The sequence below is a fragment of the Entelurus aequoreus genome, linkage group LG16, assembly GCF_033978785.1.
Source record: "Entelurus aequoreus isolate RoL-2023_Sb linkage group LG16, RoL_Eaeq_v1.1, whole genome shotgun sequence".
Classification (NCBI taxonomy): domain Eukaryota; kingdom Metazoa; phylum Chordata; class Actinopteri; order Syngnathiformes; family Syngnathidae; genus Entelurus; species Entelurus aequoreus.
Genome location: NC_084746.1, coordinates 49,893,699 through 49,921,263, shown reverse-complemented (window position 1 = coordinate 49,921,263; position 27,565 = coordinate 49,893,699). Strand labels below are relative to the sequence as shown.

At 39.2% G+C, this 27,565-nt stretch overlaps 1 protein-coding gene across 2 annotated transcripts; it reads right to left on the bottom strand.

Moving 5' to 3' along the window:
- Positions 1-134: 134 nt before the first annotated feature.
- Positions 135-23,545, bottom strand: LOC133631136 (dual specificity testis-specific protein kinase 2-like). Of its 2 annotated transcripts, none has more exons than XM_062023226.1 (12): positions 23,253-23,545; positions 22,938-23,057; positions 20,345-20,466; positions 14,075-14,123; positions 11,601-11,747; positions 8,128-8,210; positions 5,500-5,584; positions 5,321-5,404; positions 4,835-4,921; positions 4,546-4,690; positions 3,256-3,780; positions 135-1,193 (listed from the first exon to the last, which is right to left on the bottom strand). In XM_062023226.1, exons 1-12 carry the CDS (start codon positions 23,373-23,375, stop codon positions 928-930), a joined length of 1,836 nt encoding a protein of 611 aa, XP_061879210.1. In that variant the 5' UTR covers positions 23,376-23,545; the 3' UTR covers positions 135-927. The 2 variants fall into 2 exon arrangements, with proteins under 2 accessions (XP_061879210.1, XP_061879211.1); XM_062023227.1 differs by having other exon boundaries at positions 136-1,190; positions 23,253-23,544.
- Between the last annotated feature and the right edge of the window lie 4,020 nt (positions 23,546-27,565).

Below are 27,565 nucleotides of genomic sequence, written 5' to 3'. Positions count from 1 at the left end.
TGTCGACTTCCTGAATGTCACTGCCTTTGGTGTGCACTTGCTGCGATTGGCGGAGAGATGCTTCTACTATGCGTCCATTTCTCTTCTGTCAAGCCGCTGAGGTTTCAAAAACTTTCACAACTTCAAAGTCAGTCCTAAAGTTTTATTGAGCGAAACTTAAATGAAACTCTTGAGAATAGCTTTATTTCAATGAGCAGACGAAAAACTTCAGTCTGTAGTCAACAACCTTTTTACACAAATATACAAAGAAGGTAAGACTTTTTTGATTCTGCTCAACAGTGAAAATGGTTTTGCATAGAAATGGTCACAAAGATCACAAAAATAGTGCATTTTAGTTCCTATTGCGGCAAACTCCTTAATCTCTTAATTGCATTTATACAAACACTGACAGCTGTTTAGATGTAAAAATAAACAAAAACCCAACAAAAAACGGTTTTGTGAGATTGAATATTGTCTCTGAAAGAAGACACGGCGTGACTGCTGGTAAAAGTGTGGATAGGCATCAAGCTGCGCACGCCAAACACAATCAATGCTGGCATTGGGGATGTTAATGTACATGAAAAAAGGATGAAGGTCCGATCAAAGATTAGCTAAACATGACGCTTTTGGGGGGTGGGGGGGTTCATGTCAGGAAAACAAAAATCAGTCAAATGTGGACTTGAAAGGATTTCTACAACAAAACAACTGCTGACAACGCAAAATGATCTTTTAACAATGGAAATCCTTTTTAAAAGCAAAACAACCAGTCATCCCAAAATATCAATAAATATCAACAATATTAGCATGTGGGTTTATTGTGACCTTTTGTGTCACAGCTGCGTCATAAAAGCTTCAACGTCTTTAACCGCTTTCTTTGAAATATTCAACTTAATTTCATTACGTTCACTTTCTTTCTGTACAGAGGCCAGAGGATCCACACCGCCCCCTTCAGTCCCTAGGTGGCATTACATGGGTCAATGCGTGTTGATCCTCCAGGGTGCTCGAGCACTCCATGGCCTCCACGGCAGGGACAGTCGGAGAACAGTTCTCCCCAAACACATCATCCTCACCTTCCTCCGTCCTACAATCGTCCTCCTCTGGCCCGCAGTAAGGTGGGATCTCTACCACTACATACTTTTTGGCCCAGCCGCTCAGCACCGCCTTCTGCCGAACTTCGTGTCCCGGCAGGTCGGCCTCGGACCAAAAGGGGGCTGCTGGGAAGAATGTAGGACTTTGGTTTATTGTCTTTAAATACATTATATGGAGACATTTGACGTGTAGCTCAAGTCAGTTTACTGCACAAGTTGACAAAAATACACAAAATGAGTACTTAAAACCAAAAAATTGATCTGTTGATTACCTTTTAAATAGTCAAACTGTTAGGTGGTGCTCTAACAAAAGTAGTGTGTGTACACCGTAAATGGGGGTGCCCACAATGTTACATTGTTGTAGATTTGTAAATTAGCTCAATTATGCACCAACTACCGTATTTTTCGGACTATAAGTCGCAGTTTTTTTCATAGTTTGGCCGGGGGTGCGACTTATACTCAGGAGCGACTTATGTGTGAAATGATTAACACATTAGCGTAAAATATCAAATAATATTATTTAGCTCATTCACGTAAGAGACTAGACGTATAAGATTTCATGGGATTTAGCGATTAGGAGTGACAGATTGTTTGGTAAACGTAGGCAAGGCAAGGCAAGGCAAGGCAACTTTATTTGTATAGCGCTTTTCATACACAAGGCAGACTCAAAGTATAGCATGTTCTATATGTTATAGTTATTTGAATGACTCTTACCATAATATGTTACGTTAACATACCAGGCATGTTCTCAGTTGGTTATTTATGCCTCATATAACGTACACTTATTCAGCCTGTTGTTCACTATTCTTTATTTATTTTAAATTGCCTTTCAAATGTCTATTCTTGGTGTTGGCTTTTATCAAATAAATTTCCCCAAAAAATGCGACTTATACTCCAATGCGACTTATATGTTTTTTTCCTTCTTTATTATGCATTTTCGTCTGGTGCGACTTATACTCCGAAAAATGCGGTACTTAAAACCAAAAAATGTATCTGTCGATTACCTTTTAAATAGTCGAAAACTGTTAGGTGGTGCTCTAACAAAAGTACCGTATTTTCCGCACTATAAGGCGCACCGGGTTATAAGGCGCACCTTCAATGAATGGCCTATTTTAAAACTTTGTTCATATATAAGGCGCACAGAATAGACCAGGGGTCGGCAACCCGCGGCTCTAGAGCCGCATGCGGCTCTTTAGCGCCGCCCTAGTGGCTCTCTGGAGCTTTTTCATAAATGTATGAAAAATTGAAAAAGATGAGGGGAAAAAAAAATAAAATTTGTTTTATTATGGTTTCTGTAGGAGTACAAACATGACACAAACCTCCCTAATTGTTATAAATCACACTGTTTATATTAAACATGCTTCACTGATTCGAGTATTTGGCGAGCACCGTTTTGTCCTACTAATTTTGGCGGTCCTTGAACTCACCGTAGTTTGTTTACATGTACAACTTTCTCAGACTTTCTAGGACGTGTTTTATGCCACTTCTTTTTCTGTCTCATTTTGTCCACCAAACTTTTAACGTTGTGCATGAATGCACAAAGGTGAGTTTTGTTGATGTTATTGACTTGTGTGGAGTGCTAATCAGACATATTTGGTCACTGAATGACTGCAAGCTAATCGATGCTAACATGCTATTTAGGCTATCTATATGTACATATTGCATCATTATGCCTCATTTGTAGGTATATTTGAGGTCATTTAGTTTCCTTTAAGTCATATTAATTCAATTTATATCTCATGACACACTATCTGTATGTTATATGGCTTTTAACTTTTTGCGGCTCCAGACAGATTTGTTTTTGTATTTTTGGTCCAATATGGCTCTTTCAACATTTTGGGTTGCCGACCCCTGGAATAGACGCTACAGTAGAGGCTGGGGTTACGTTATGCATCCCGTAGTTGCGAGACCTGTTGTGGCTCAATATATGTCCATATATAAGGCGCACCGGATTATAAGGCGCACTGTCAGCTTTTGAGAAAATTGGAGGTTTTTAGGTGCGCCTTATAGTGCGGAAAATACGGTAGTGTGTGTACACCGTAAATGGGGGTGCCCACAATGTTAGATTGTTGTTGATTTGTAAATTAGCTCATTTATGCACCAACTACTAAAGTTTGTGAAAGTATAAAAAAAAAAAAAGCAGAGCATCATTCCATTGTTAGTTTGTGCGACATGAGTCTTTACTTACACGACATGGTGGAGGTCCGCTGGTATGTGCTGCAGGGCGTGAGGCCGTTGTGGGCGGCCGAGGCGGCGTACAAGAACTCTGAGCGAGGCAGTTGGGGTGACACCGGCAATGAGTGACACTGTCGCCCTGGCAACTGCTGCCAGCAGTAGGACGACGCCTGCTGGGGCCCGGCGGCGGTGTGCGCAAGGGGCCGGCTGGTGAAGGCGCTGCCAGGGGGCGAGTGCAGGTCGAAGACCAGCGAGAAGACCGACTTGCTGGGCACGTCAAAGAACTTGATCTTGCCCCCACACAGGTCCTCTCGCGCTGTGAAGGGGTTGACTTTTTGGGCCTTGGGGGCTCGCTGGGAAGGCGGCGGCTCATAGTACGGGTCCTGGACGTTCACCTTCCTTCCCGCTTTGCAGGAGAAGAGGTCCGACTGGCTGCGGCTGAGCCAAATGTTGCGGCGGGGCCGGGGAGATTTCGGGGGGATTTTGTCATCGTGGAAGATGAGGGGGTTGAGTCGCTTTAGGCCCTGAATCTTCTCCCCTTGGATAAAGACCCAGAAAATTTAATATTTTTGTAATTAAATGACACAGTTAACCACTAGGTGGCAGCAGAGGCTAAGGAAACATTATTGCTTCAATGTCAAATTTCTATATACCGTATTTCCTTGAATTGCCGCCGGGAATATAGTATTCGCCTGCCTAGAATTACAGCCGGGTCAAACTCGTTTCGCAAATTAATTAGCGCATGCTTGGCACTTCCGCCGGGTCAAATATGAGCCATTAAATGACTCCCGCCTCCTGGTGGTAGAGGGCGCTAGTGATCCTTCTTGTGACTACTGGTACTGCAGAAGACCTGTGCTGCAGAAGAAGACAACAAGCAGCAAGCATGAGCAGCGATCGTTTGCTTGCACTTTTAACATGGAGGATTACATATCTAAAATAAAACAGTTTTCTAAACTGGACTTTCAATCGAAGCAGGAGGTAATACTTAAAGGAATATCTCCATTGAGACTTTTAAAACTGAAGAAAGATAAGGAAGACTGCTTTTGCTCAGAAGCAGCTGCACATGGACTCATTTATAAGTGAAGGTAAGACCATAATAACGTTTTTTTTTATTAAATGTGCTTTTCATGATAAGGTAAGCGCTGGAGTGAGAAGAGGTTTTAATATAAATAGCGCATGCTTGCCCATTCCGTATGCTTTTGGTAAGCGCAGGAGTGAGAAGAGGTTTTAAATTAATTAGCGCCCCGGCGGCTATTCAAGGAAATACGGTATAATTAAGCAAATTAATAGTTTCAAATGTTACCTTTGTTGGCGTTTGTCTTGTTGCCGCCCTCTCCGCCCAGTGAGGGGGGGCACACGTGTTCCACGTATTCCACCTTGAGGCGCGCCAGAATCTCATCCAGGTGCCGCATGATGTCTGTGAAGGAGGGACGGAGTGTGGGGTCCATCTGGACAGAGACAAAGTGTAGAAATGTCTTTCACACAGAGATCCAATGGCCAAAAGTGAGGCAGGAAGTGATTGTAAATCAATTGAAATGATTTGATTGATCGGTTCCATTGTTCACATTAGGAAAGATAAAAACCGAACTAACATTGCAGCAGTTGAAGGCCAGCTGGAGGAAGTCCGGTGGACAGTCGCCAACCATGTGCTGGAAGGTGTGATAGTCCAGGCCAAAGTTCTGCTCAAAAGCACAACAAAGAATATGTGAAAATATAAAAAGTGTGTGTTGGGTAATTTTCATCATGTAAAATTTACTATCATCCTCTGGAAATGTACATGTTCTCAAAAACTATTTCTACAAAACATCAGTGAGCAGTTCTGCCACCTCCAGGACAGGAGTAGAACAGCATGGCCAGGCAGGTGACAGTTTTATGCTCAATTACTGTATTTTTCGGAGTATAAGTCGCACCTGCCGAAAATGCATAATAAAGAAGGAAAAAAACATATATAAGTCGCACTGGAGCCCGGCCAAACTATGAAAAAAACTGCGCCTTATAGTCCGAAAAATACTGTAAGTGGAATGGACATGTTTAGGATTGTTGCTCCTTGAGGGAGGTGAGCTGGATGTGGTACTCACCTCTGTGCGGGGGAGAAAGTCAGGGTCAGCCTGGATCCTGGCAATGACCTCACACAGGATGATGCCGTAAGAGAAGACGTCTGCCTGAGAGACACAACAGAGATGCGTTCCTAACACTCTTCTTGCTGCATCTAGTGGATTTCCTCAGTGAATACATAGCAGACATGACGACTACTAACCTTCTCGTTGTAAGGTTCATCTCTCAGAACCTCAGGAGCCATCCAGAAAGGAGAACCAACCACTGAAAGCTTCTCTCTCTCCGCGCTGCATGTAACGAGAAAGAAAACATTATTTTGCTACTTTCTTTAAGTTCTCAGTGGATAACACGTCATGACAAAACAATTGTATACGAGGAGAGTGTCTTTGTTGGAGTTCTGCTCTCTATAGGTTGTATTCACCGGATGTCACGTCCGATTCATTAGATATGCGAGGCTCAAAGTGCTGGGCCAGCGAGCGTCTGTTGTCAAGGCGTTCTGGGCGGCAAAAACTGCATATTTATCCGGGAGAGTCTTGATAGCAATTTCCTTGACCCAGCCACATGCAAAGAAGTTGTAGACCTCCATGCTTTTCCACAATTGTATCTGTTGTGTTGTGATGTCTGGAGGACCAGATAGTTCGACATGTCTGGGAACGCGACCGACTGATAATCTTTGGGATCATTCGACAAATCTATTTTTTTGATAACGTAAAAGGGATAGATTCCATTACACAGCTAGATTTTTTTTGCTCGTATCTGCTTTTAGTGGTAAGATCTAGGCTGCTTGCGTACTCAGTTCACACGGTTTGCTGCACAACAGCCATGTGGGTTTGGTGGCCCGCCACTCTGTGTACTTCCAGTCAAAAGTCGTGTGACGAAATACATGTTTGGTCTTTCCACTTTGACATGAAAAAATGAATGTACTGTATGCAATTGCATATCTTCTAAACTGTACTATTATCTAATGATGCAACAAATATTATATGATCATACATTCCAAAACATTTTTTGTTAAAGTATCTGCTTGACTTAGGATTTCAAAGCAAGTTATCCATTAAGTTTTACACTGTAAAAATGACAATATGGTAAAATTCTGGCGACTGAGCTGCCATTTTTTGTGGGGGTTTTTTACCATAAAAACAACATTGTTTCTGTTTTTCCATTTACATTTCTATAAAAACAACAATTAGAGTTAATGGCTTTTTTGCCGATATCTGATATTCCAATATTGTCCAACTCTTAATTACCGATTCCGATATCAACCGATACCGATATATACAGTCGTGGAATTAACACATTATTATGCCTAATTTTGTTGTGATGCACCGCTGGATGCATTAAACAATGTAACAAGGTTTTCCAAAATGAATCAACTCAAGTTATGGGAAAAAAATGCCAACATGGCACTGCCATATTTATTATTGAAGTCACAAAGTGCATTATTTTTTTTAACATGCCTCAAAACAGCAACTTGGAATTTGGGACATGCTCTCCCTGAGAGAGCATAAGGAGGTTGAGGTGGGCGTGGTTGAGGTGGGGCAGGGGGTGTATATTGTAGCGTCCCGGAAGAGTTAGTGCTGCAAGGGGTTCTGGGTATTTGTTCTGTTGTGTTAATGTTGTGTTACGGTGCGGATGTTCTCCCGAAATGTGTTTGTCATTCTTGTTTGGTGTGGGTTCACAGTGTGGCGCATATTTGTAACAGTGTTAAAGTTGTTTATACGGCAACCCTCAGTGTGACCTGTATGGCTGTTGACCAAGTATGCCTTGCATTCACTTGTGTGTGTGAAAAGCCGTAGATATTATGTGACTGGGCCGGCACGCAAAGGCAGTGCCTTCAAGGTTTATTGGCGCTCTGTACTTCTCCCTATGTCCGTGTACATAGCGGTGTTTTAAAAAGTCATAAATTTATACCGATAATTTTGAAACCGATACCGATAATTTCCGATATTACATTTTAAAGCATTTATCGGTCGATAATATCGGCAGTCCGATATTATCTGACATCCCTAACAAAAATCCAGTGCTATATGCTTAGCCGTTTACTACTAGTGCTACTAATTTTTTTTAGCGCAGAACATTTTTTCTCTACATATTTAATTTTGAAGTGCAACTTTGTCAATACTTTATTTAGCCATTGTAATTATTGTTTGGTTGTGTATAGTTGAGGGCCACCCAACCGTTTTTAAATGTGATTTTGCTTACAAACTATATTTATTGTTTTTTTATTTAACTTGAAAATGGTTAAGTTTACGTTCCAATTCAAATGTTAAAATATACGAGAAATAAAAGTTTATTGCATTTAAAAGGATATACATGCATTATTTTTTATGTATTATCATTACATAAGAGGTTAATTTGGTATAAACAATATAATGGCAATATTGTTTATCTGCAATAATTTGTAGGTCAATATATCGTTAAGCAAAATGTGTTATCAGCCAAGGCCTATCTATGTACAGTATCCAAACAACAGAAGAGTAAGTGTTTATTACATTTTAACAGAAGTGTAGATAGAACATGTTAAAAGAGAAAGTAATCAGATATTAACAGTAAGTGAACAAGTAGATTAATAATCCAATCATCCGTCCAAATTTTCTACCGCTTGTCCCTCACAGTCTAGTCAAAGTAATGTGCTGTTAAAATAAAGCCAATAATGACTTTTTAGTGGTCCCCTTTATTTTGAAATGTATCGAAGTAGATTTAGGTACATGTACCAAAATATTGGTATCCGACAAGCCTAGTGTGAAAGCACAATAAATAATGAAACATTTTATTCAATCTTAACCTGAGTTTAGTGGTTGCTAAGGTGGGAGTAATGTGGAGCACTTACAAGTTAGTAGGGATCTTCTCAGCCAATCCAAAGTCTCCCACCACTGCCGTGTAGCTGTTGTCGTCACATTTGATCAAGCAGTTCTGTAAAGAGGACACCATTGTCATGATTACCTCTGCCAGGAGGTTATGTATTAGTTGCCATTGGTTTGTCTGTCTGTCTGTCAGTTAGCAAGCAAAATAATTCTAAAAGTTAGAAGCAGATTTTTATAAAATTTCCGGAAATGTCCAAAACAGGATAAGGAACAAGTCAGTGTTTACTATATAGTCATTTACTCACAAGTACATTTAAGGCTGCCACAAGTTAAAAGAAAATACAAAAAAAACTATATATATACAGTAATATATATATATATATATATATATATATATATATATATATATATATATATATATATATATATACACATATATATATACACATATATATATATATATATATATATATATACATATATATATATACACATATATATATATATATATATATATACATATATATATATATATATATATATATATATACATATATATATACACATATATATATATATATATATATATATATATATATATATATATATATATATATATATATATATATATATATATATATATACACACACACATATATATATATATATATATATATATATATATATATATATATATATATATATATATATATATACACATATATATATATATATATATATATATATATATATATATATATATATATATATATATATATATATATACACATATATATATATATATATATATATATATATATATATATATATATATATATATATATATATATATATATATATATATATATATATATATATATATATATATATAATTTATTTTTCTTTTCTTATTGTTTTTTTTTATTATTATAATTCTGTAAGTTTTTTTTAATTTAGATTTTGCGATACAGTAAGTAACAATTCACCTTCCAGGTGATGTATGTGCTCTCCTGCAATTATGTTCCACAAAATAACACACTTATCTTTGGGCAGTTATCTTTCCCTCTATCCTGACAAGTCTCATTTCCTGCAGCTGAAAACCATCCCCACAGCATGATGCTGCCACCATCATGGTTCACTGTAGGCAATGTATTGGCCTGGTGATGAGCAGTGCCTGATTTCCTCCAAACATGATGCCTGACATTCATGCAAAAAGCCACGAGTACATAGGCAAAATGTATTTAATGTGATCATAATTCGGATTAGAATGTTACTGTGTGGACATGGACTTTGAACAAATTATCCAACTATGACGTGCATTTTTATGCATCACACCTAAAATCGGAATACTTTAACATGCGCAGCACATAGCGTAAACGTGAAAGTTGTGTTATTGTTTGTGCTATGGCGCCATCTTTTGGACGAGTTCCCTGCAGATGCTGAAGAAGAAGCAGTGACTTTATATACAAATAAGGCTATGTGTATTTCTGCTTGTCTTACATTGTCACTTCATTTATTCATCAATTTTTCCTTCTGTTCGCTACTTTTGTTTTACCTCTCTTTTTGAAATCTAGCTATTCTGTGCCCTCCATCTTGCGATATGTACGGGTGTCTGCACGCCTTCATATTATGACGTTCAGTATACATGCCTGAGGCTAGCAATTAGCACTTGGAGTAGCAGTAAGGTCGTGAATAAAACAGCTTGTTGAGACGACAACTGGACCCCTTCTTTTATTGTTACATCAACACATGACACTCCAGACCATACTTTTGTTTTTGCTAGTTTCAGTTTTGGAGCAACAAACTCAACAGCATATAACGCTGCCTCTGTACATGTTGGATGGGAGGAGAAAATAATCGCTTCATTCCGAGAGTATTAAATTTAGGCCCGCCTTTAGCACTGAAGTATAGCCAACGTCAAAGACATGCAAAGTAAAAATAATTTTGACTTGAATTTCGGAAGCAGTGTTTTCATGCGCTCTAATCTGAATGACTATCGGCATAAACCACCCGTCTCGATTGGAATTAAATTTTGATCCGAACGTGTGTGATCGGGTCAGAATATTCCAGATAGGCTTTTATCCGAATACCTGTGTCCATGTGCACATAGCTACTGAGTTCAAGCTTTGTCTCATCAGACCCGTTAATTTGGTTTATCATGGTCTAAGGGTATTTCAGGTGCCTTTTGGCAAACTTTTTTAATAAGAGATGGCTTCCGTCTGGCCACTCTACCATAAAAGCCTGATTGATGGTTTGCTGCAGTTGGTTCTCCTTCTGGAGGATTCTCCTCTCTCCACAGAGGAATGCTGTAACTCGGACAGACGATCAGGTTCCTGGCCACCTCCCCGACTACACTAAGAACAATGCAGCAATGTACAGTGACATCCTGGATGAAAACCAACACTTCCCATCCAATCTGGTGGCGCTTGAGAGGTGCTGAAAAAAGGAATGGGCGAAACTGCCTAAAAGATACTGTAGGTGTGCCAAGCTTGTGGCATCATATTCAAAAATACTTGAGGATGTAATTGCTGCTAAAGGTGCATCAACAAAATATTGAGCAAAGGGTCTGAATACTTACGTACATGAGATTCTTAATTTTTTTTTATTTGTAATAATTTTGCAAAAATGTCAAAATGTATTTTTTTTCTGTCAATATGTGGTGCTGAGTATACATTATTGAGAAATAAAATAATAATAATAACTGGGATTTATATAGCGCTTTTCTAAGTACCCAAAGTCGCTTTACATGTTAAAAACCCATCATTCATTCACACCTGGTGGTGGTAAGCTACTTTCGTAGCCACAGCTGCCCTGGGGTAGACTGACGGAAAATGAACTTTGATTTTAGCAAATGGCTGCAATGAAACGGAGAGTGAAATATCTAAAAGGGGTTTGAATACTTTCCCTATCCACTGTATGTGTAACATTTTTAAAGCATCTTTAAAGAAAATACATGCATTATAGCTGATTATGCGAATTATATGATGACATCATATTGACTCTGACATTTCCCCCCACCACTGGGACTCCAAGTGATTAGATTTTAAACCTGATCTGGATTATTTATACTATGTTACCTTATGCTTCGGTGTGTGTGTGTGTGTGTGTGTGTGCAGAGACAAAAACAGTGAATGACTGACAGGAGTGTTCACTTGGTGTTCTTTCATTCTTCTATAGGTTTCTTACAAAGTAATTGGGGGATTTTCATTTATCTTACAGGAAATGGAATGAGGCAATAATGATTACATTGTGGGACTGATCCAGATCATTAGCTGAATTTGGGACTTTTTTTTTTTTTTTTAACTATCGGGAAGTAAGGCCTGATGGGGTCTGTGCTCTTTAAGTACTTTATTAGTCACTATTATTATTATTTACAGTAATTGTTTAAATTATGTCATGACCACTTCACATCCATGCCTTGCTGTGATGGTTGGTAGGGGTCAGTATTTAGCCAAATAGCCTGCCAATGACATGTTTGTGTTGCATGGAGCACACCCACCTTGGAGGTGAGGTCCCGGTGGAAGATGCCTTTGGCGTGCAGATAGGCCAGTCCGCTGGCGATGTCGCTGCCCAGTTTTATCCTGACCGGCCAGCTTAGGTGCTTGTTGCTGTCCAGAAGCTGCTCTAGGTTGCCACCGTTGATGTACTGGACCAAAACAACACAAAATAAATATCAACATAGTGACATACACAAAATATTTAAGGTTTATCTTGGACACTCATGCTGACAAACAGTAGGTCCTGGGTCACGATTGGCATGGCAGAAGGACAAGATGTATACTCTGCTGACTGACTGACAGCAGTCTTTGCCTCTGCCGGCTCGAGTCGAAAAGAACTTGCGTGACCTCGCCGCTCGCATGCAAACGCACAAAGACGGGCTAATCCCATGTGAACGTGTCACGGAACACCAGTAGTTAACTGGAAAAGAGCTGAGATGGGATCAAGACCTGGGTCTAAGTTGGTGATCAGGTGCAGAATTAGGCCATGAGAGGCTGATGGCTATTAAATGGCACAAAAGGAAATCAATTCAGTGACACCAAAGCATCCTCTAAAACTGTGTTTTTCAACCACTTTGCCACAGCACACTAGTGTGCCGTGAGATACAGTCTGGTGTGCCGTGGGAGATGATCTAATTTCACCTGTTTGGGTTAAAAATATTTTTTGCAAACCAGTAATTATAATCTGAAAATAAGGTGTTGTTGTTGAGTGTCAGTGCTGTCTAGAACCATGCAATACCCTTCCATATCAGTAGGTGGCAGCAGGTAGCTAATTGCTTTGCAGATGTCGGAAACAGCGGGAGGCAGCGTGCAGGTAAAAAGGTGTCTAATGCTTAAACCAAAAATAAACAAAAGGTGAGTGCCCCTAAGAAAAGGCATTGAAGGTTAGGGAAGGCTATGCAGAATGAAACTAAAACTGAACTGGCTACAAAGTAAACAAAAACAGAATGCTGGACGACAGCAAAGACTTACTGTGGAGCAAAGACGGCGTCCACAGAGTACATCCGAACATGACATGACAATCAACAATGTCCCCACAAAGGATAAAAACAACTGAAATACTCTTGATTGCTAAAACAAAGTAGATGCGGGAAATATCGCTCAAAGGAAGACATGAGACTGCTACAGGAAAATACCAAAAAAGGAGAAAAAGCCACCAAAATAGGAGCGCAAGACAAGAACTAAAACCCTACACACAGGAAAACAGCAAAATAGTCAAAATAAGTCATGATGTGATGTGACAGGTGGTGACAGTACACCTTCTTTGAGACAACAGCTATATTGATGCATGCTTGGTTATGATTTAAAGTCGTATCCAACAATTGCGACAACGACTTTTTACTGTCAACAGAGTTTCGTTTTTTAATGATTTCTGCTGGTGGTGTGCCTCCGGATTTTGTTGAAAAACACTGCTCTAAAATACAACATTTGAAAAATTCTGAATGTTCTCCAGTGTCATTCATAGGAACTTAAGTAGGTAGCTATGCCAAAAAAGATGCATTGCACTTGTTTATACATCACAGCCTATCATAGCAATCACAATATATCAGGAGTCATGCAATTGTAAATTACTCCTTTTTGGCAACATATGATGTGGACCACAAAAGAGGTGAATTAGTGGAGGTGTCGCAGAACATTGGCCTGCTCAAGTTAATGGTGAAAACTACTGCATTGCAGTCTGTGTGCCTGTTTAAGAAAAGAAACAAAAGGCACGTTGTTTGAGAGCAGCTTCAAAAACTAGTGTAATCCTCCAATAGTTTGTGAGTTACTGTTAGAGCAGATTATGATTTAAACCAATCAGAAGCCAAAAGAAAGAGGAAAAACTAAATCAACAGAAATGTGGCATCAGTTTTCCAACACATCCTATGAAGAGGCCACACTTCATGGGAGCCGTGTGCCCCTCGCCCTTCCGAGTCTATTTGGGGGTCAAATGACAAAACAGCTAAACAGCATGAGGCCGCCACTTGAGTTCAGTTTGGTCGTGACGTAACACAACAAGATCTGTTTACTTGCCAGACCCACTGCAGTGTGTGTCCATCAATGATGCCATTCACACTTGTAAATGTGTGTGTGTTAAATATAGGCTGTGTGCTCAAAATCCTCAAGTCGTTTGTGTAACTAACTATTTTAAGGGAAATTAGAAAAGGCTACAGAAATATGATGTATTATAGTTATTATTATTATTATTAAAGTAGGCATCAGAGTTCTAGCCACATTATGTAAGATATTTAATTACACATCTATTTTGGGTGCAAATGTTTACCTGCTGGGATGCCAAATAACATTCTGAGCTTTAATGGCCAGATGGCAAAGTGAACCGCATTCGCTGCCTCCATCACATTCCTGCTCGCGGCAAAGATGTCCTGAGGACAACCGAGTTTCCTTTTATATTCCACAGGAGCAAAGCTAGTTTGCTGCCGTGTTGCGTCAATCGCTGATGGCGTCATACAGAAAGCTAGGAAGTAAAATGTCTTACCTCCGTCAAAGCGTGCAGCTGGCCCTCATGCACACACACTCCCTTGAACCTGCAACAGTAGAAGCAGTGGTAAATGCATGTTAGCACATAATAAAACACACATTTGGTTGTGACCTTCAAGAAAAGCTATAGGAATCAACTAGGATCCTTTAAAGCAGTAAGGTTGCTGTCCATTTTGGTTTCAGTTTTAAGACTAGTAAGCCAATTGGTAAATATAAGTAGACATGCAGTTGTTGCTTTTTAATGACAAGATTGTTGACACTCATTCAATGAACTTAAGGTAAAGCGAGAGAGCACAGGAGTTTCCATCAGACAAGACCAGACATATACCCCCTGCAGGTATGATATTGCTGCTGTTGATAGTTTCACCTGCATTGCTTACATTTCCCCCTGCAGCCTAAAAACACTCGTAATCTTTCGCCCTCCTTCCACCAACAACACGTTACATTCTTGAGGTTGGAAAACATCTCTAATGGAGGGAAAGACCAACATGTGAGCAAGCGACATTACACAGAGTCATGAAGGGTCTCCCACGGGCGGAGAAAAGGCCGACTTGTTTGGATTTGAGCAAACAATGACCACCCTTCTGTGTCTGCTGACAACACACAGAAACACACACTCTGCTGCAGAAGGCGTGCACCACAAAGATGGCATTGTAAAAGATACACACATTTATGCATGCACATACACACAGACACACAAGCCCACTGCACACTGCAATAAAACACCCTGTGGGGGATGAAAGTCAGTGCTGCTTCACATCTACACAACTACTGGTATATTGCAGGGTTGTAACCATTAACGGTATTAATCCTAACCCAGGTAAAACTTCCGACTAAAGATGTCCGATAATATCGGACTGCCGATATTATCGGCCGATAAATGCTTTAAAATGTAATATCGGAAATGATCGGTATCGGTTTCAAAAAGTAAAATGTATGACTTTTTAAAACGCCGCTGTACGGAGTGGTACACGGACGTAGGGAGAAGTACAGAGCAGTTGCGTCTCCCAGTCATACTTGCCAACCCTCACTATTTTCCCGGGAAACTCCTGAATTTCAGTGCCCCTCCCGAGGCAACCATTCTCCCGAATTTGTCCCGATTTCCACCCAGACAACAATTTTGGGGGCGTGCCTTAAGGCACTGCATTTGCGTGCCGGCCCAATCACATAATATTTACGGCTTTTCACACACAAAAGTGAATGCAAGGCATACTTGGTCAACAGCCATACAGGTCACACTGAGGGTGACCGTATAAACAACTTTAACACTGTTACAAATATGCGCCACACTGTGAACCCACACCAAACAAGAATGACAAACACATTTCGGGAAAACATCCGCACCGTAACACAACATAAACACAACAGAACAAATACCCAGAACCCCTTGCAGCACTAACTCTTCCGGGACACTACAATATACACCCCCCGCTACTCCCTACAAAACCCCGCCCCCCCCCAACCCCGCCCACCTCAACCTCCTCATGCTCTCTCAGGGAGAGCATGTCCCAAATTCCAAGCTACTGTTTTGAGGCATGTTAAAAAAAATAATGCACTTTGTGACTTCAATAATAAATATGGCAGTGCCATGTTGGCTTTTTTTCCATAACTTGAGTTGATTTATTTTGGAAAACCTTGTTACATTGTTTAATGCATCCAGCGGGGCATCACAACACAATTAGGCATAATAATGTGTTAATTCCACGACTGTATATATCGGTATCGGTAGATATCGGAATCGGTAATTAAGAGTTGGACAATACCGGAATATCGGCAAAAAATCCATTATCGGACAGCTCTACTTCCGACAGTTAGTATTACCATTTTAAATCAAAATGAGTAAAAAATCATGATTGATATATAGAGATGGGAATGGAAAACCAGTTCTTGTTCAGAACCGGTTCCCAGTGTATCAATTTGTTGGAATCGCTTGTCATTTTTTCAAACGGTTACCTTTATTGATTCTTCCGGGTGGGGATGATGTCATTACGCAATGTGCGTAGTGATGTCAGATCGCAAAATGCCGGTGCCCAGGCGCAACAAACGCTCGAAAGTTGACTACATTTAACAAGAAAAGATTGCAACAGTGCTACTTGGAGCAATTATAAGAGAAGAACACACAATACCTATAAAAGAATGTCGCGTTTTTAACCGCTTTTATCTAATCCCAGCAGCATTAACACTAGCACTTCATCTGAATACAACTAGTAAACTAACTAACACAGCCTATCATGTTATGCCTTCTCATTTAGATGAGCTTGACGAGAAACAGATTCTGACAGGCCCCATGGCGGGCCGCCCCCGTTCACATCTGCCGCTAGACAAATGTCACCAAGCAGCGACTAACTTTGTGGTCAAATGCTTGCATTTTTGGTAGGTGAATGTTCAATTGTGGTCAGAGAAAAGTTTTGCATGTTTTCCTGCAACCAGATTTTCTCTCAGTCATTATATTATACATGTGATACTCGTAAAATTTGAATATGGTGTAAAAGTCCATTCATGTCAGCAATTAACTTCAAATTTGAAACTATCCATCCAATTGCTACTGCTTGTCCCTATAATCTCTGATATTAACTCATTATATGCAACGTAAGATATGTCAAGTCTTTATTTGTTATAATTTTGATCATCATGGTTTACACTTTTTGAAACGTTACATTTTCTGAGATCTTCAATACAAAGTTGTCATAAACCATAATCATAGCCATAATCATCAAAATATATAACCATGCATGTAATAAGTTAATATCACATGTTACTAAATGTGTAATTTGCACACGATTAAATTCTACAGAATAATATTATATTTATTTACAAAAAAAATGTTTTTCTTCTATGTGACTCTTGAGACCTCACTGTAGGCTTAATAAGGTCATGTTACCTCTAGACTAAACAACATTTTAGCTAATCTACCCTTTTTTGCTGCGAGTGTTTCGTGAACCACCAACTCGGCGAGTCTAAATAAAAGAAAGCAAATGTGGGCAAAACCTAAAAGAGTTAAGCTTTTACCAATGGCAGTAATCTTAAATGAAGCTTTCAGCACATACACAACGTTGAGAGCTATAGTTATATTTTGATACAGACGAGGAAAAACACATATACTCGTAAACAGCGTGTGCAACAACAATAATTAAGGCATCAAACATGGCTGTGGACGCAAAGTTAAATCATGAAATGCAACCTTACCCGAGCAAAAATGATGCATGATTTATCTGGGAGTCTTGATACCAAACTCCTTGACCGAGTCACAAACAAAGAAGTTGTAGACCTCCATGCTTTTCCCAGTTTTAATCTGTTTTTTTCAAACAAAGAAGTTGTAGACCTCCATGCTTTTCCAAGTTTTAATCTGTTTTTTTGTGTAGAATGATGTCTGGAGCACCAGATAGTTCGACATGTCTGGGAACGCAACCGACGGATAATCCTTGTGATCACTCGACAAATCTTTTTTTGCTCGTATATGCTTTTAATGGTAAGATTTAGGTCCGTTGCGTACTCAGTTCGAACTGTTTGCTGCACAGTAGCCATGTTGGTTTGGTGGCCCACCACTTTGTTTACTTCCGTTCAAAAGTCAAGTGACGGACTATAACCTATAAAAGCGTAGCCATTAAAACAGATAAAATAATAAGACTAATACACTATCAGTGAAACAAACACAAAACATGTAAAATTGTGGATTTTCTAACAGTATGTCTATTTATTTTAATTATTTAAAAAAGAAAATAACTTGTTTAAACAATTTCCATGTGTATAAGTATTTTTTGAGCACATTAAACAATACAGTGGTAAAGATATCTGTGATCATTTTGGTAACGATAACTGTGATATTTAAATTTTCATATCGTTATATCCCTAGTTAATTGCATTTTTGACAGAAATATACTCTATTCAAAGTTCTGAATAAGAATGAGAAATCACGAAAAATAAAACATTTTACCTCAATTTCAGTTGATGCAGGATTACCCCACTCTATAAACTACTACTCTACTTTTTGGTCGACCTCATCCATTTTGTAGCCAAAGTGTGTCCAGAAAACTAACATAGAATTCCTTTTAGGTACGCGCTGCTCATGTTGATATGTTGGCTCGGTGAGTAATTTTTCCTCCATGACGCTATCATGAAGATAAGTAGACAAATAGAAGAAAATATGAGACAGTATAAAAACATTTGAATGACTCAGTGGTGAATGGAAGGCAATTTTAAAAACACCACCTGACCAAAGTGGCTGTCCATCTGAGGACTTGGAAGGCAGTCAGTGTTGCATATTATCATGTTGCTACTGGTGAAGTTGGAGATTTATGGTACAAATCTTTCAAACGAGAGCGTTGAGGCGAGCATTCTTGCAACAGAACGAGGCCTCTTCGCTTGCTTTTAGTCGCAGCTGACGCCTGCGGGCTAACGAGAGCTAACAGGCGGCAACGTTTGTGGATGGGAAGTTTGACATCGCGTGCAGCTATTAGAAGGGCTGGCTAAGATTTAATTGTCAAATAGGATTACTTAGATTTACCTTCAATCAATGATAGGCAAAACTTTTTTTTTTTTTTAAAAGAGCACAGTTAATGGGATTCCCGCAAATAAACACACAATTTGCTACTTTTTCGACCTTAAAGAAAAAGGCTCAAGACTCATAAACAAATAAAAAGAGTAGAGATTGGATAATTAAGTGAGGTCCCCGGATCGACAGTGCCGTGCCGTTGCCCTGGCTTCGGGAGCTGGCATGCATCAGGAGGGGTGGAGCTATACTTCCGTGTTTGGAACCTTTTGGTGTATTAATAAAATAAAATGTGATTTGTTACAATCATGCTTTTCCTGTGAAAGTGTTTAGTAATGTAACATGTGACATTTCTGCTTCCATAAATGATGTTACTACTTGGAAAAATGTAAGTTAAGTTATCCACCGGAGCAATGAAGCTAGACTATAAGCTACAGAAAAATTGCGAGAAGAGCTTAATTTTTTTTTTCTCTTTTTTTTTTCTCATTGTTTTATTCCAATATCAATTAAACTGTAACAAACATATCAGATCAATTGATTTTCCAATTGTGTAACTTTATCATTAAGGCATAAATGAAGGATAACATGAACGAGACAGGGGATTCAATACCCTCCAGACGTCAACAACCCCCCCAACCCATGAAAAAAAAAAAAACATGGTTTCACTCAACAGCACAGCAACAATGCAAAAATATCACCCATTTTTTAATACTGTAATTTCCGGACTATAAGCCGCACCTGACTATAAGCCGCACCAGCTAAATTTAGGGGAAAATACAGATTGCGCCATATATAAGCCGCACCCGACTATAAGCCGCAGGGTTTTGATGTGTAATTAGCGTAGTATATAGGGGTTCCTGCTACCACGGAGGGGATTGTCGGGACAGAGATGACTGTTTGGGAACGCAAAGCGTCCCATTTATTAACAATAAATCTTTCAATCATTCAATCAAACTTTCACATCTTTGACATGGCGAACAGCATTCGTGCAGAGTACAAATAATACAACGGTGCAAAGTAATACAAAGTGCACGCCTGTACGTTATCAAAATAACCAGCCTACCGGTATATGAAAAGTCAGTCTTTAATCATTGTGTCATCGTCTTCCTCCTGTGTACTAAAACCACCGAAATCCTCTTCGTCGGTGTCGGAGAAGAACAGGCCGTAAATAAGCTGCACCCTTGTATAAACCGCAGGGGAAAAAGTAGCGGCTTATAGTCCGGAAATTACGGTAATTTCGTTTACAAATACATCCCCTCCGCGACAGGGGCTTGCAGGTCTGTGCAAGTGTAATTGAAGCCAGTGATTTTATTTTATTATTATTTATTTATTTATTTATTTATTTTTTTAATAAATACATTTAATAAAGTCAAAATACAAGTAAGGCAACAAGAGAAGTATCCTACACTTCTCTTTTGTAAAGTAAATCTGAACAGCCGATATGGGCATCTACATCTGCTATATGATTTGCCCGAGAAGCTGGGCAGGACATTATAAAAAAATAAAAAATAAAAAATTTTTTTTAAAAAAGAAGCCAGTGATTTTGAAGTACAGTGGTGCTACACTGGTCTCTTGCACAGGCGATGTGGATTTGAGCCTCGCTCTGAGCAGTAGGAAAAAACAACGCAGCCCAAAAAGAGAGTACACAATTGCATAATGAAGGTGAGCTGTTAGTGATTGACAGCTTTTGACCCCAATCATTGCATTCCGCCATCAAAATCGGGGGCCCCTGATTAGGTAAGCCCGTGCATTAGGGCTGTTTTTGGCGACTGGACCTACCTGAGAATGTTGGGATGCGAAAGGCGGTTCATTAGCTGGACTTCTCGCAGCATGTTGGCTCTGTTGCTGCTCAGCTTGTTCATCTTAAGCGCCATCACCTGATCCGATGCTCGGTGCCACACCTGCAAAGCCATCAAGCTAATGATCGGTAACAATCATCGGCTGGAAACATTGCACTTATATGTGAGCTCAAAACTGTTCAGTGTTTCTTGGAAGACGCTTCAAACACCTCTCATATGAGCAGTCTTTACCAGTTTATGCTCATTAGACTTAAATTGGTCAGATCTAGTCAGAGACTAGACGTCTTCTAAGACAAACTCAACAGTCCGGTTTCAATCGATTGAATGCCCTGAGAAAACAATGAGAATATCTATATGGACTTATATGTGAGGCTCGTGCAGCAGGAAAGGAAAAACAGGTAATAGAAACAGAAAGGAGGTCATTCAAAGCAGAGCTGTGTGATCAATTTGCTATTATCGGGATTTTTTAGTTTCCATCTAGCTGTTAGGTAATGGTGACATAACTCCCCCATGGCTGGCTGAAGCTCAAACTGTGGCGTACACGACATGTCACTCAACACAATCTTAGCATTACACAAGCATCACAAAAGGTCAGCTAACGGAAATAAACAGCGGTTAACTCAAGTAATTTTTTAAATTTTCCTACTTAATTGTTTTCCTGGCAAACTCTCAGCATGCAAATCTGAGGAAACCACCCCTTCTTGTGTCACAAATGTTTCTGCGATCATGCATTACGAAGTGCTAGGTTTAACTTCAAAGGGGGGTGAGTTGACAGCAGGAACGACAGATGGTCAGTCTTCAGAAGGCCCCCACACCCACGTTCATCACTCTTTATATCCCCCATCTTCTTCTTCATTCAGTAGCAATGTGACCTCCATGATTCAGGACTAAGTATTCTCTGTCCTGATACTTTATTTCTGCCAAACCTTCCAAATCCCTCCCCCCTTTTCTGCAGGCTAAAATCTCAAACGCTGCTGGTCGTTATTTCAAAGCCTGTCATGCTTATTTTTGTTGAATTAGACTTTTGTGTTTCCACATACTAGAAAGAGCAGGTGGTTGTTGATGGAAAGGCATTAATTCTGCAAGGCCAGACTAATCATGCTTGGGCATGCTCGCGTGACTCAGATCCTGAGGACGGGTGGCTAAGGCGAGAAACTGACAGCAATAACAACCCCCCCACCTTCTTCAAGTGACTGCTGTCCAACTTGGCCTCAAAATGTCAGAGGAGGACAAAAGAAACGCATCTCAAGGACTTTCAATCTACAATTTAAAATCTCTGCCTAACCCAACTGGTCATTGATACATTGTTGTAAATATTGTAAATAATCAAATGTATATACTTGTTCTTATGCTTTCTGAGCTCACTAGGTTCACTGCTCGCTGTACATATCCTACAAAGTCAGACCTACACTGTTTCAATGTCCATTTCTCAGATTTAATAATTGTTGATGACTGAAGTGCTGATATCAACCAAACCTACCCCCCCCCCGCCCCAACCCCCTCCACATCCCACCCCCCGGATTGTAAATAATGTAAATAATTCAATGTATATACTCTGATGATTAACTTGTGTGATGACTGTATTATGCTGATAGTATATGTGTACAGCTCCACTAATGGACATTGGAGTGTTACTTTCAAAGGCAAAATTAAAGTATTGCTAGAAACATAATTTTATATGGGACTTTATTGTATTATATGTATAGTACATGTTCCAAAAAGAAAAAAGCATGAAACACCACCAGAATTAGAGATATTACAAGTCAAAGTGATGAAGCTTAGTGTTACGCTCATGACTTGGTGTAACTAAACATTACCCTATAAGAAGACGGCAATTGCAATTTATTGATATTTGAAATGTATTCAATGTTTATAAATGAATATTTAAATATACTAAATGTAAAAAAGGGAATAAATATTCAAAATAAGATCATTAAATGAAATCTAATTTGGTTACGCCATCATGAGCGCAACACAAAGTTGTAAAAGTTTCAACTACAATTCTAAATAAGATGTCAAAAGCAAACTGAAATCAAATACACACAGTTTAAAGATTGATCAATACCTATTTAAATTTAGTAATACATAAATATGATGATTTATCAAAATATAAAAGAAATATACCTGAACAGAACGCTCATGATGGTTACACCAAAAAGTAACGCTATGAATCGCGTTTTTCAAATTTTTTGGGGCATTTTTATGCTATTTCCAAGAATCTCCTTTTTATTATCGTTGATTTTAAAAGGTCAAACTAATGCATATTATGTATGCATGCTCTAGTTAACAAACAAAAAAGTCATATTTATTTTGATTGTTACATTTTGAAGTACATTTGTGCAGGTGGGTGCAAATGTACCCATTACCAGAGCTGTACACATATTTTGGTACCATGAATTGATTAACGTGGACCCCGACTTAAACAAGTTGAAAAACGTATTCGGGTGTTACCATTTAGTGGTCAATTGCACGGAATATGTACTGTACTGTGCAATGTCCTAATAAAAGTCTCAATCAATAAAAGTCTCAATCAATACAAGGAGGGAGGAGCCAGGTAGGATCAGGTGACCCACCTTGTAAACGTCGGAGAAGAAGCCTGAGCCGATCCACTCGCAGGTGAAGTCGTCCAGGCGAGTAAGGCAGGAGAAGGCACTGATAAGGGCTCTGTAGGAGGATGGCCACACCCTGCCCACCTGGAGGGGAATACCATGAATACGTTAGTTAGCAGACCACTTGCTTCAATTGATGCCATGGTAACGAAATGCTGATCAATGAGGTTATATATCATGTTTCTAATGTAGATTTTTATCAAGTCCTTCCCATGAAGTGCACTATCATCAATTACCCTAGTGAGTGTTTCCTGTCTTTCATGAGCGTGACGAACTAACCTGCGATGGCGGCCCCATGCCCATCTCACACACGCCTACGCCGCCAAGGCCGTCTCTGTCCTCAGCGAGGCGCTCGGGCCGCACGGGAAACCCAGCGATGGAGTTGCGTTTATTCCGGTCCATAGCGTTGATGACAGTGACGATAAAGATGGCGACACCAGAGAGGTTAACGGGAGTCTTGTTCTGGATGTTATTGTCCACATGACAAGCGCACAGGGTTGGAGCAAAGAGGTCGAGGGCTCAGTGGGTGGGGGGGTCGACGAGGACGGGTGAGGGGGGGGATCTCACATGTCGGACAGAACCTGGAAGGAATGAAGGAATGACCATGAACACAGATGAATCAATGAATCGTGGAGTCATTTTTCTACTCTAGACAGTCTTTAACATTTATTAGTGGCAGCCTGCCAAAAATAGATTTGGTGCTACTTTGCTCATACACACTTCTCAGCTCAGTGGCCTTGTGGTTAGAGTGTCCGCCCTGAGACTGGGAGGTTGTGAGTTCAAACCCCGGCCGAGTCATACCAAAGACTCCAAAAAATGGGACCCATTGCCTCCCTGCTTGGCACTCAGCATCAGGGGTTGGAATTGGGGGTTAAATCACCAAATGATTCCCAAGCGTGGCACACGCTGCTGCTCACTGCTCCCCTCACCTCCCAGAGGGTGAACATGGGGATGGGTCAACTGCAGAGGACACATTTCACCACACCTAGTGTGTGTGTGACAACCATTGGAACTTTAACGTTAACTTCTGTCTGCCACAGAATAAGAAAATGTTTCAGTGTTTCCAACTATTTAGCTAGTAATCAGACCCTCTATATACTCTTTCACAAAAAGATGCCACTAGCAACAAATCTAGTGACGTCTTTTGTTGAATTGGTCCTCTCCACGAGCAGCGGGTGCCAATATAGGCCCTTCCTCCATCTAAAACAGTGGTTCTTAACCTGGCTTCGATCAAACCCTAGGGGTTCGGTGAGTCGGGCTCGGGGGTTCGGCGGAGGTCAAGACACACCCGACTCATCGTGTAAATAAAAACTTCTCCCTATCGGCGTATTACGGATACGGCAACAGCAGAAGTCACACTGATTTGCAGGTGTGTAATTTGTTGTGATTTTATGCACTGTGTTGGTTTTGTTGTTTGAACAAGGTGATGTTCATGCACGGTTCATTTTGTGCACCAGTAAAAAAACATGGTAACACTTTAGTATGGGGAACATATTCACCATTAATTAGTTGCTTATTAACATGCAAATTAGTAACATATTGGCTTTTAACTAGTCATTATTAAGTACTTATTAATGCCTTATTCAGCATGGCCTTATTATAACCCTAACCCTCTAACCCTGGCCCTAACCCTCTAACCCTGGCCCTAACCCTCTAACCCTAACCCTAACCAAATAACTCTAAATTAAGTCTTTGTTACTTAGAATATGTTCCTCTAGTGTCCAAAAAACTCTAAATTAAGTCTTTGTAACTTAGAATATGTTCCCCATACTAAAGTGTTACCAAAAACAAATAACTTTGTCTTGAATTTGAAAAAAAAAAAACATTTTATTTTTCACTAAAGAAGGGTTCAGTGAATGCGCATATGAAACTGGTGGGGTTCGGTACCTCCAACAAGGTTAAGAACCACTGATCTAAAAGTACATAAGGTGGCTCAGTTTTGTTTATGGCATTAAAAAAAAAAAAGACAAAAATAAGCACCAGAATAATTCACTGTAAATAATCCCCTCGCTACTTAGCAGTTCACTTACTTCGGTTTTACGCATCACACTTTAAAAAGGTACCTTTAATTAGATTTGAGGACAATTTAAGTGTCATGTTAAAATGACGTAGGTCACAGGTGACAAATTCAAGACCCGGGGGCTAGAGCTGAACTGTCACATCATTTTATGTGGCCCGCAAAAGTCTGGAAATAATATGTGTCAATAAAGTACTTTATCTTTTCTTATTAAATGTACTCGTTCTTTCCATTTTAACGAAAAAATACATGTACTGCGCACATCTGCATATATTTTCTTATAATCCAACAAATATTATATTATCAGACATTTCAAACATTGGTTTAAAAAAATAAAAATAAATACTTAAATATCTCCTAGACTAAAGAGGTATGATTTCACAGCAAGGTATCCGTCAAATTTTACACATTGAAAAAAACTAGCAGCTCAGTTGTCAGAATTTTACCGTCAAATACAATGGTGACGTTTTTCAATTTACAGTAACATGCTATAAAAAACACCTTAAATTTGATGCTAAAATTCTGGCAAATGAGCTTCCAGTTTTTTACTGTAAAATCTGCAGATTTCTTTTACTGTATGAAAAAAAACAATCAAATACATAGGCAATTGTGTAAATATATCATGAGATAAATCTTTACACATTTATATTCATAGACTATTCACTGTGACAGCCATAACTGCTATGTGGCCCCCAATGAAAACAAATTTGATATCCCTGACGTAAGTTTCAGTGTATGACGTGTTTTGAGAGCAGAGGAAGTGTTTATAAGTGTGCGTGAAAGCTATGTGGAGTTTGTGAATAAAGGCTTATAAAGACTTAAAAAGCCTTTAATATTCATAAAGGGGTTTGGAACCTAACCCCAGCGATAATCGAGGGAACACTGTAGCTCTAATAATTGTTTTTATTCTTTTAATGTTGTTACTCATGTATTGCAGATGCACGTTGGCCAATCATGCAATTTCGATGAGTACGTCACCCCCCATCAAACAATCAGCACCACAAAAAAATCACAGTCCTGTGGAAAACAATACTAGCATTGCTAAACATGCCTTTTTTTTAAAAAATTTTAGGAGATTGGAACATTCTGGAACCTGTGTTCCATTAATTTATCAGGATGCAACGTGGATGTGAGAGAAAGTTGGAAGACAAAGTTCATTTTTAAATGCACTAATAAACACGATCAAGAAAATATAGATTATTTCTAAAAGGAGATTTTAATTTAGAAAAAGACACAGACTCTAACTACATTCTTTTTTCCCAACATTTATTTTTTCTCAAACAAAACAATACAGGACAACTACTTAGTAAGACTTTGTTTACCTTTACAACTTTATCGTAACTTTAAAATATGGGCCAGTCATGTTCTTTCACATTATTTTCAGTAGTTTTTGAAAATTTTAGGCCAATATATGATGTCTATTCATAAGTGAGGAAGTCAGAATAAGGAACAAACTGGGTGTCGAGCTGAAAAAGGTTGTGAAATTGTGTGTTGTAGAGTCAGTCAAATGAGTCAGTGAGTAGTTAAAAAGCACTGCATGTTCTGTCCAGCACAAACAATTAACAAACAACTGCCAATATTGTGTGTTTTTAACAGGAGACAGGCTAATAGTGCAAAAACAAACGGGATCAAAGCACAAGCAAAGTTGACTTGAAGCCCAGATGGGTTCTCGTACGGTCAGAACCTAAAAACTGCACTGACTCGCTTTCTGTGTGCTTCCATTAAGATTTAGAAGGAGCCACTTGAGAACTTGTTCGATCATTCCGTCCCTCGCGGCCACATCCTTAAAAGGCATCTCCTGTACTCCCTTCTCTTTCATTTTTAACTATGGTGGCACCTCATTTTCAGAAACAAACTCATCCGTGCCAGGCCTCAGCCATGCTCTCTAATTTCAGGAGCTGCGAGCAGGAATAGATGGGAAGCGCGCTTGTATTGGATGGCTGCTGCTGAGAATAGGTTGCAATTACAATCTCAATCTAAGTTTGAATGGAAACAGCTGGCGGACACGGGAGCGTCTTTCTGCACACGAAAATGGCACTTATTGTCATGACATTCAGACAGTCAATAAAGTCAACCTTCAGCATCCTATTAAGCTTACTGTTGTTTTAACACGTTACTATTGAGGTGGTTAACTTCTTTTTACACTTGTATATTGGTTAATAAAGTTAAAATTAGAGATGTCCGATAATATCGGCCTGCCGATATTATCGGCCGATATATGCGTTAAAATGTAATATCGGAAATTATCGGTATCGTTTTTTTTATTATCGGTATCGTTTTTTGTTTGTTTTGTTTTTGTTTTTTTTATTAAATCAACATAAAAAACACAAGATACACTTACAATTAGTGCACCAACCCCAAAAACCTCCCTCCCCCATTTACACTCATTCACACAAAAGGGTTGTTTCTTTCTGTTATTAATATTCTGGTTCCTACATTATATATCAATATATATCAATACAGTCTGCAAGGGATACAGTCCGTAAGCACACATGATTGTGCGTGCTGCTGGTCCACTAATAGTACTAACCTTTAACAGTTAATTTTACTCATTTTCATTCATTACTAGTTTCTA

Excerpts from the sequence above, each read along its gene's own strand:
- LOC133631136 (XM_062023226.1), bottom strand. The coding sequence starts at position 23,375 with ATGGACCGGAATAAACGCAACTCCATCGCTGGGTTTCCCGTGCGGCCC. Across the intron at positions 23,058-23,252 it reads GCATGGGGCCGCCATCGCAG|GTGGGCAGGGTGTGGCCATC; the intron begins GTTAGTTCGTCA and ends ATTCCCCTCCAG. Across the intron at positions 5,585-8,127 it reads GAGAAGATCCCTACTAACTT|CGCGGAGAGAGAGAAGCTTT; the intron begins GTAAGTGCTCCA and ends CGTTACATGCAG.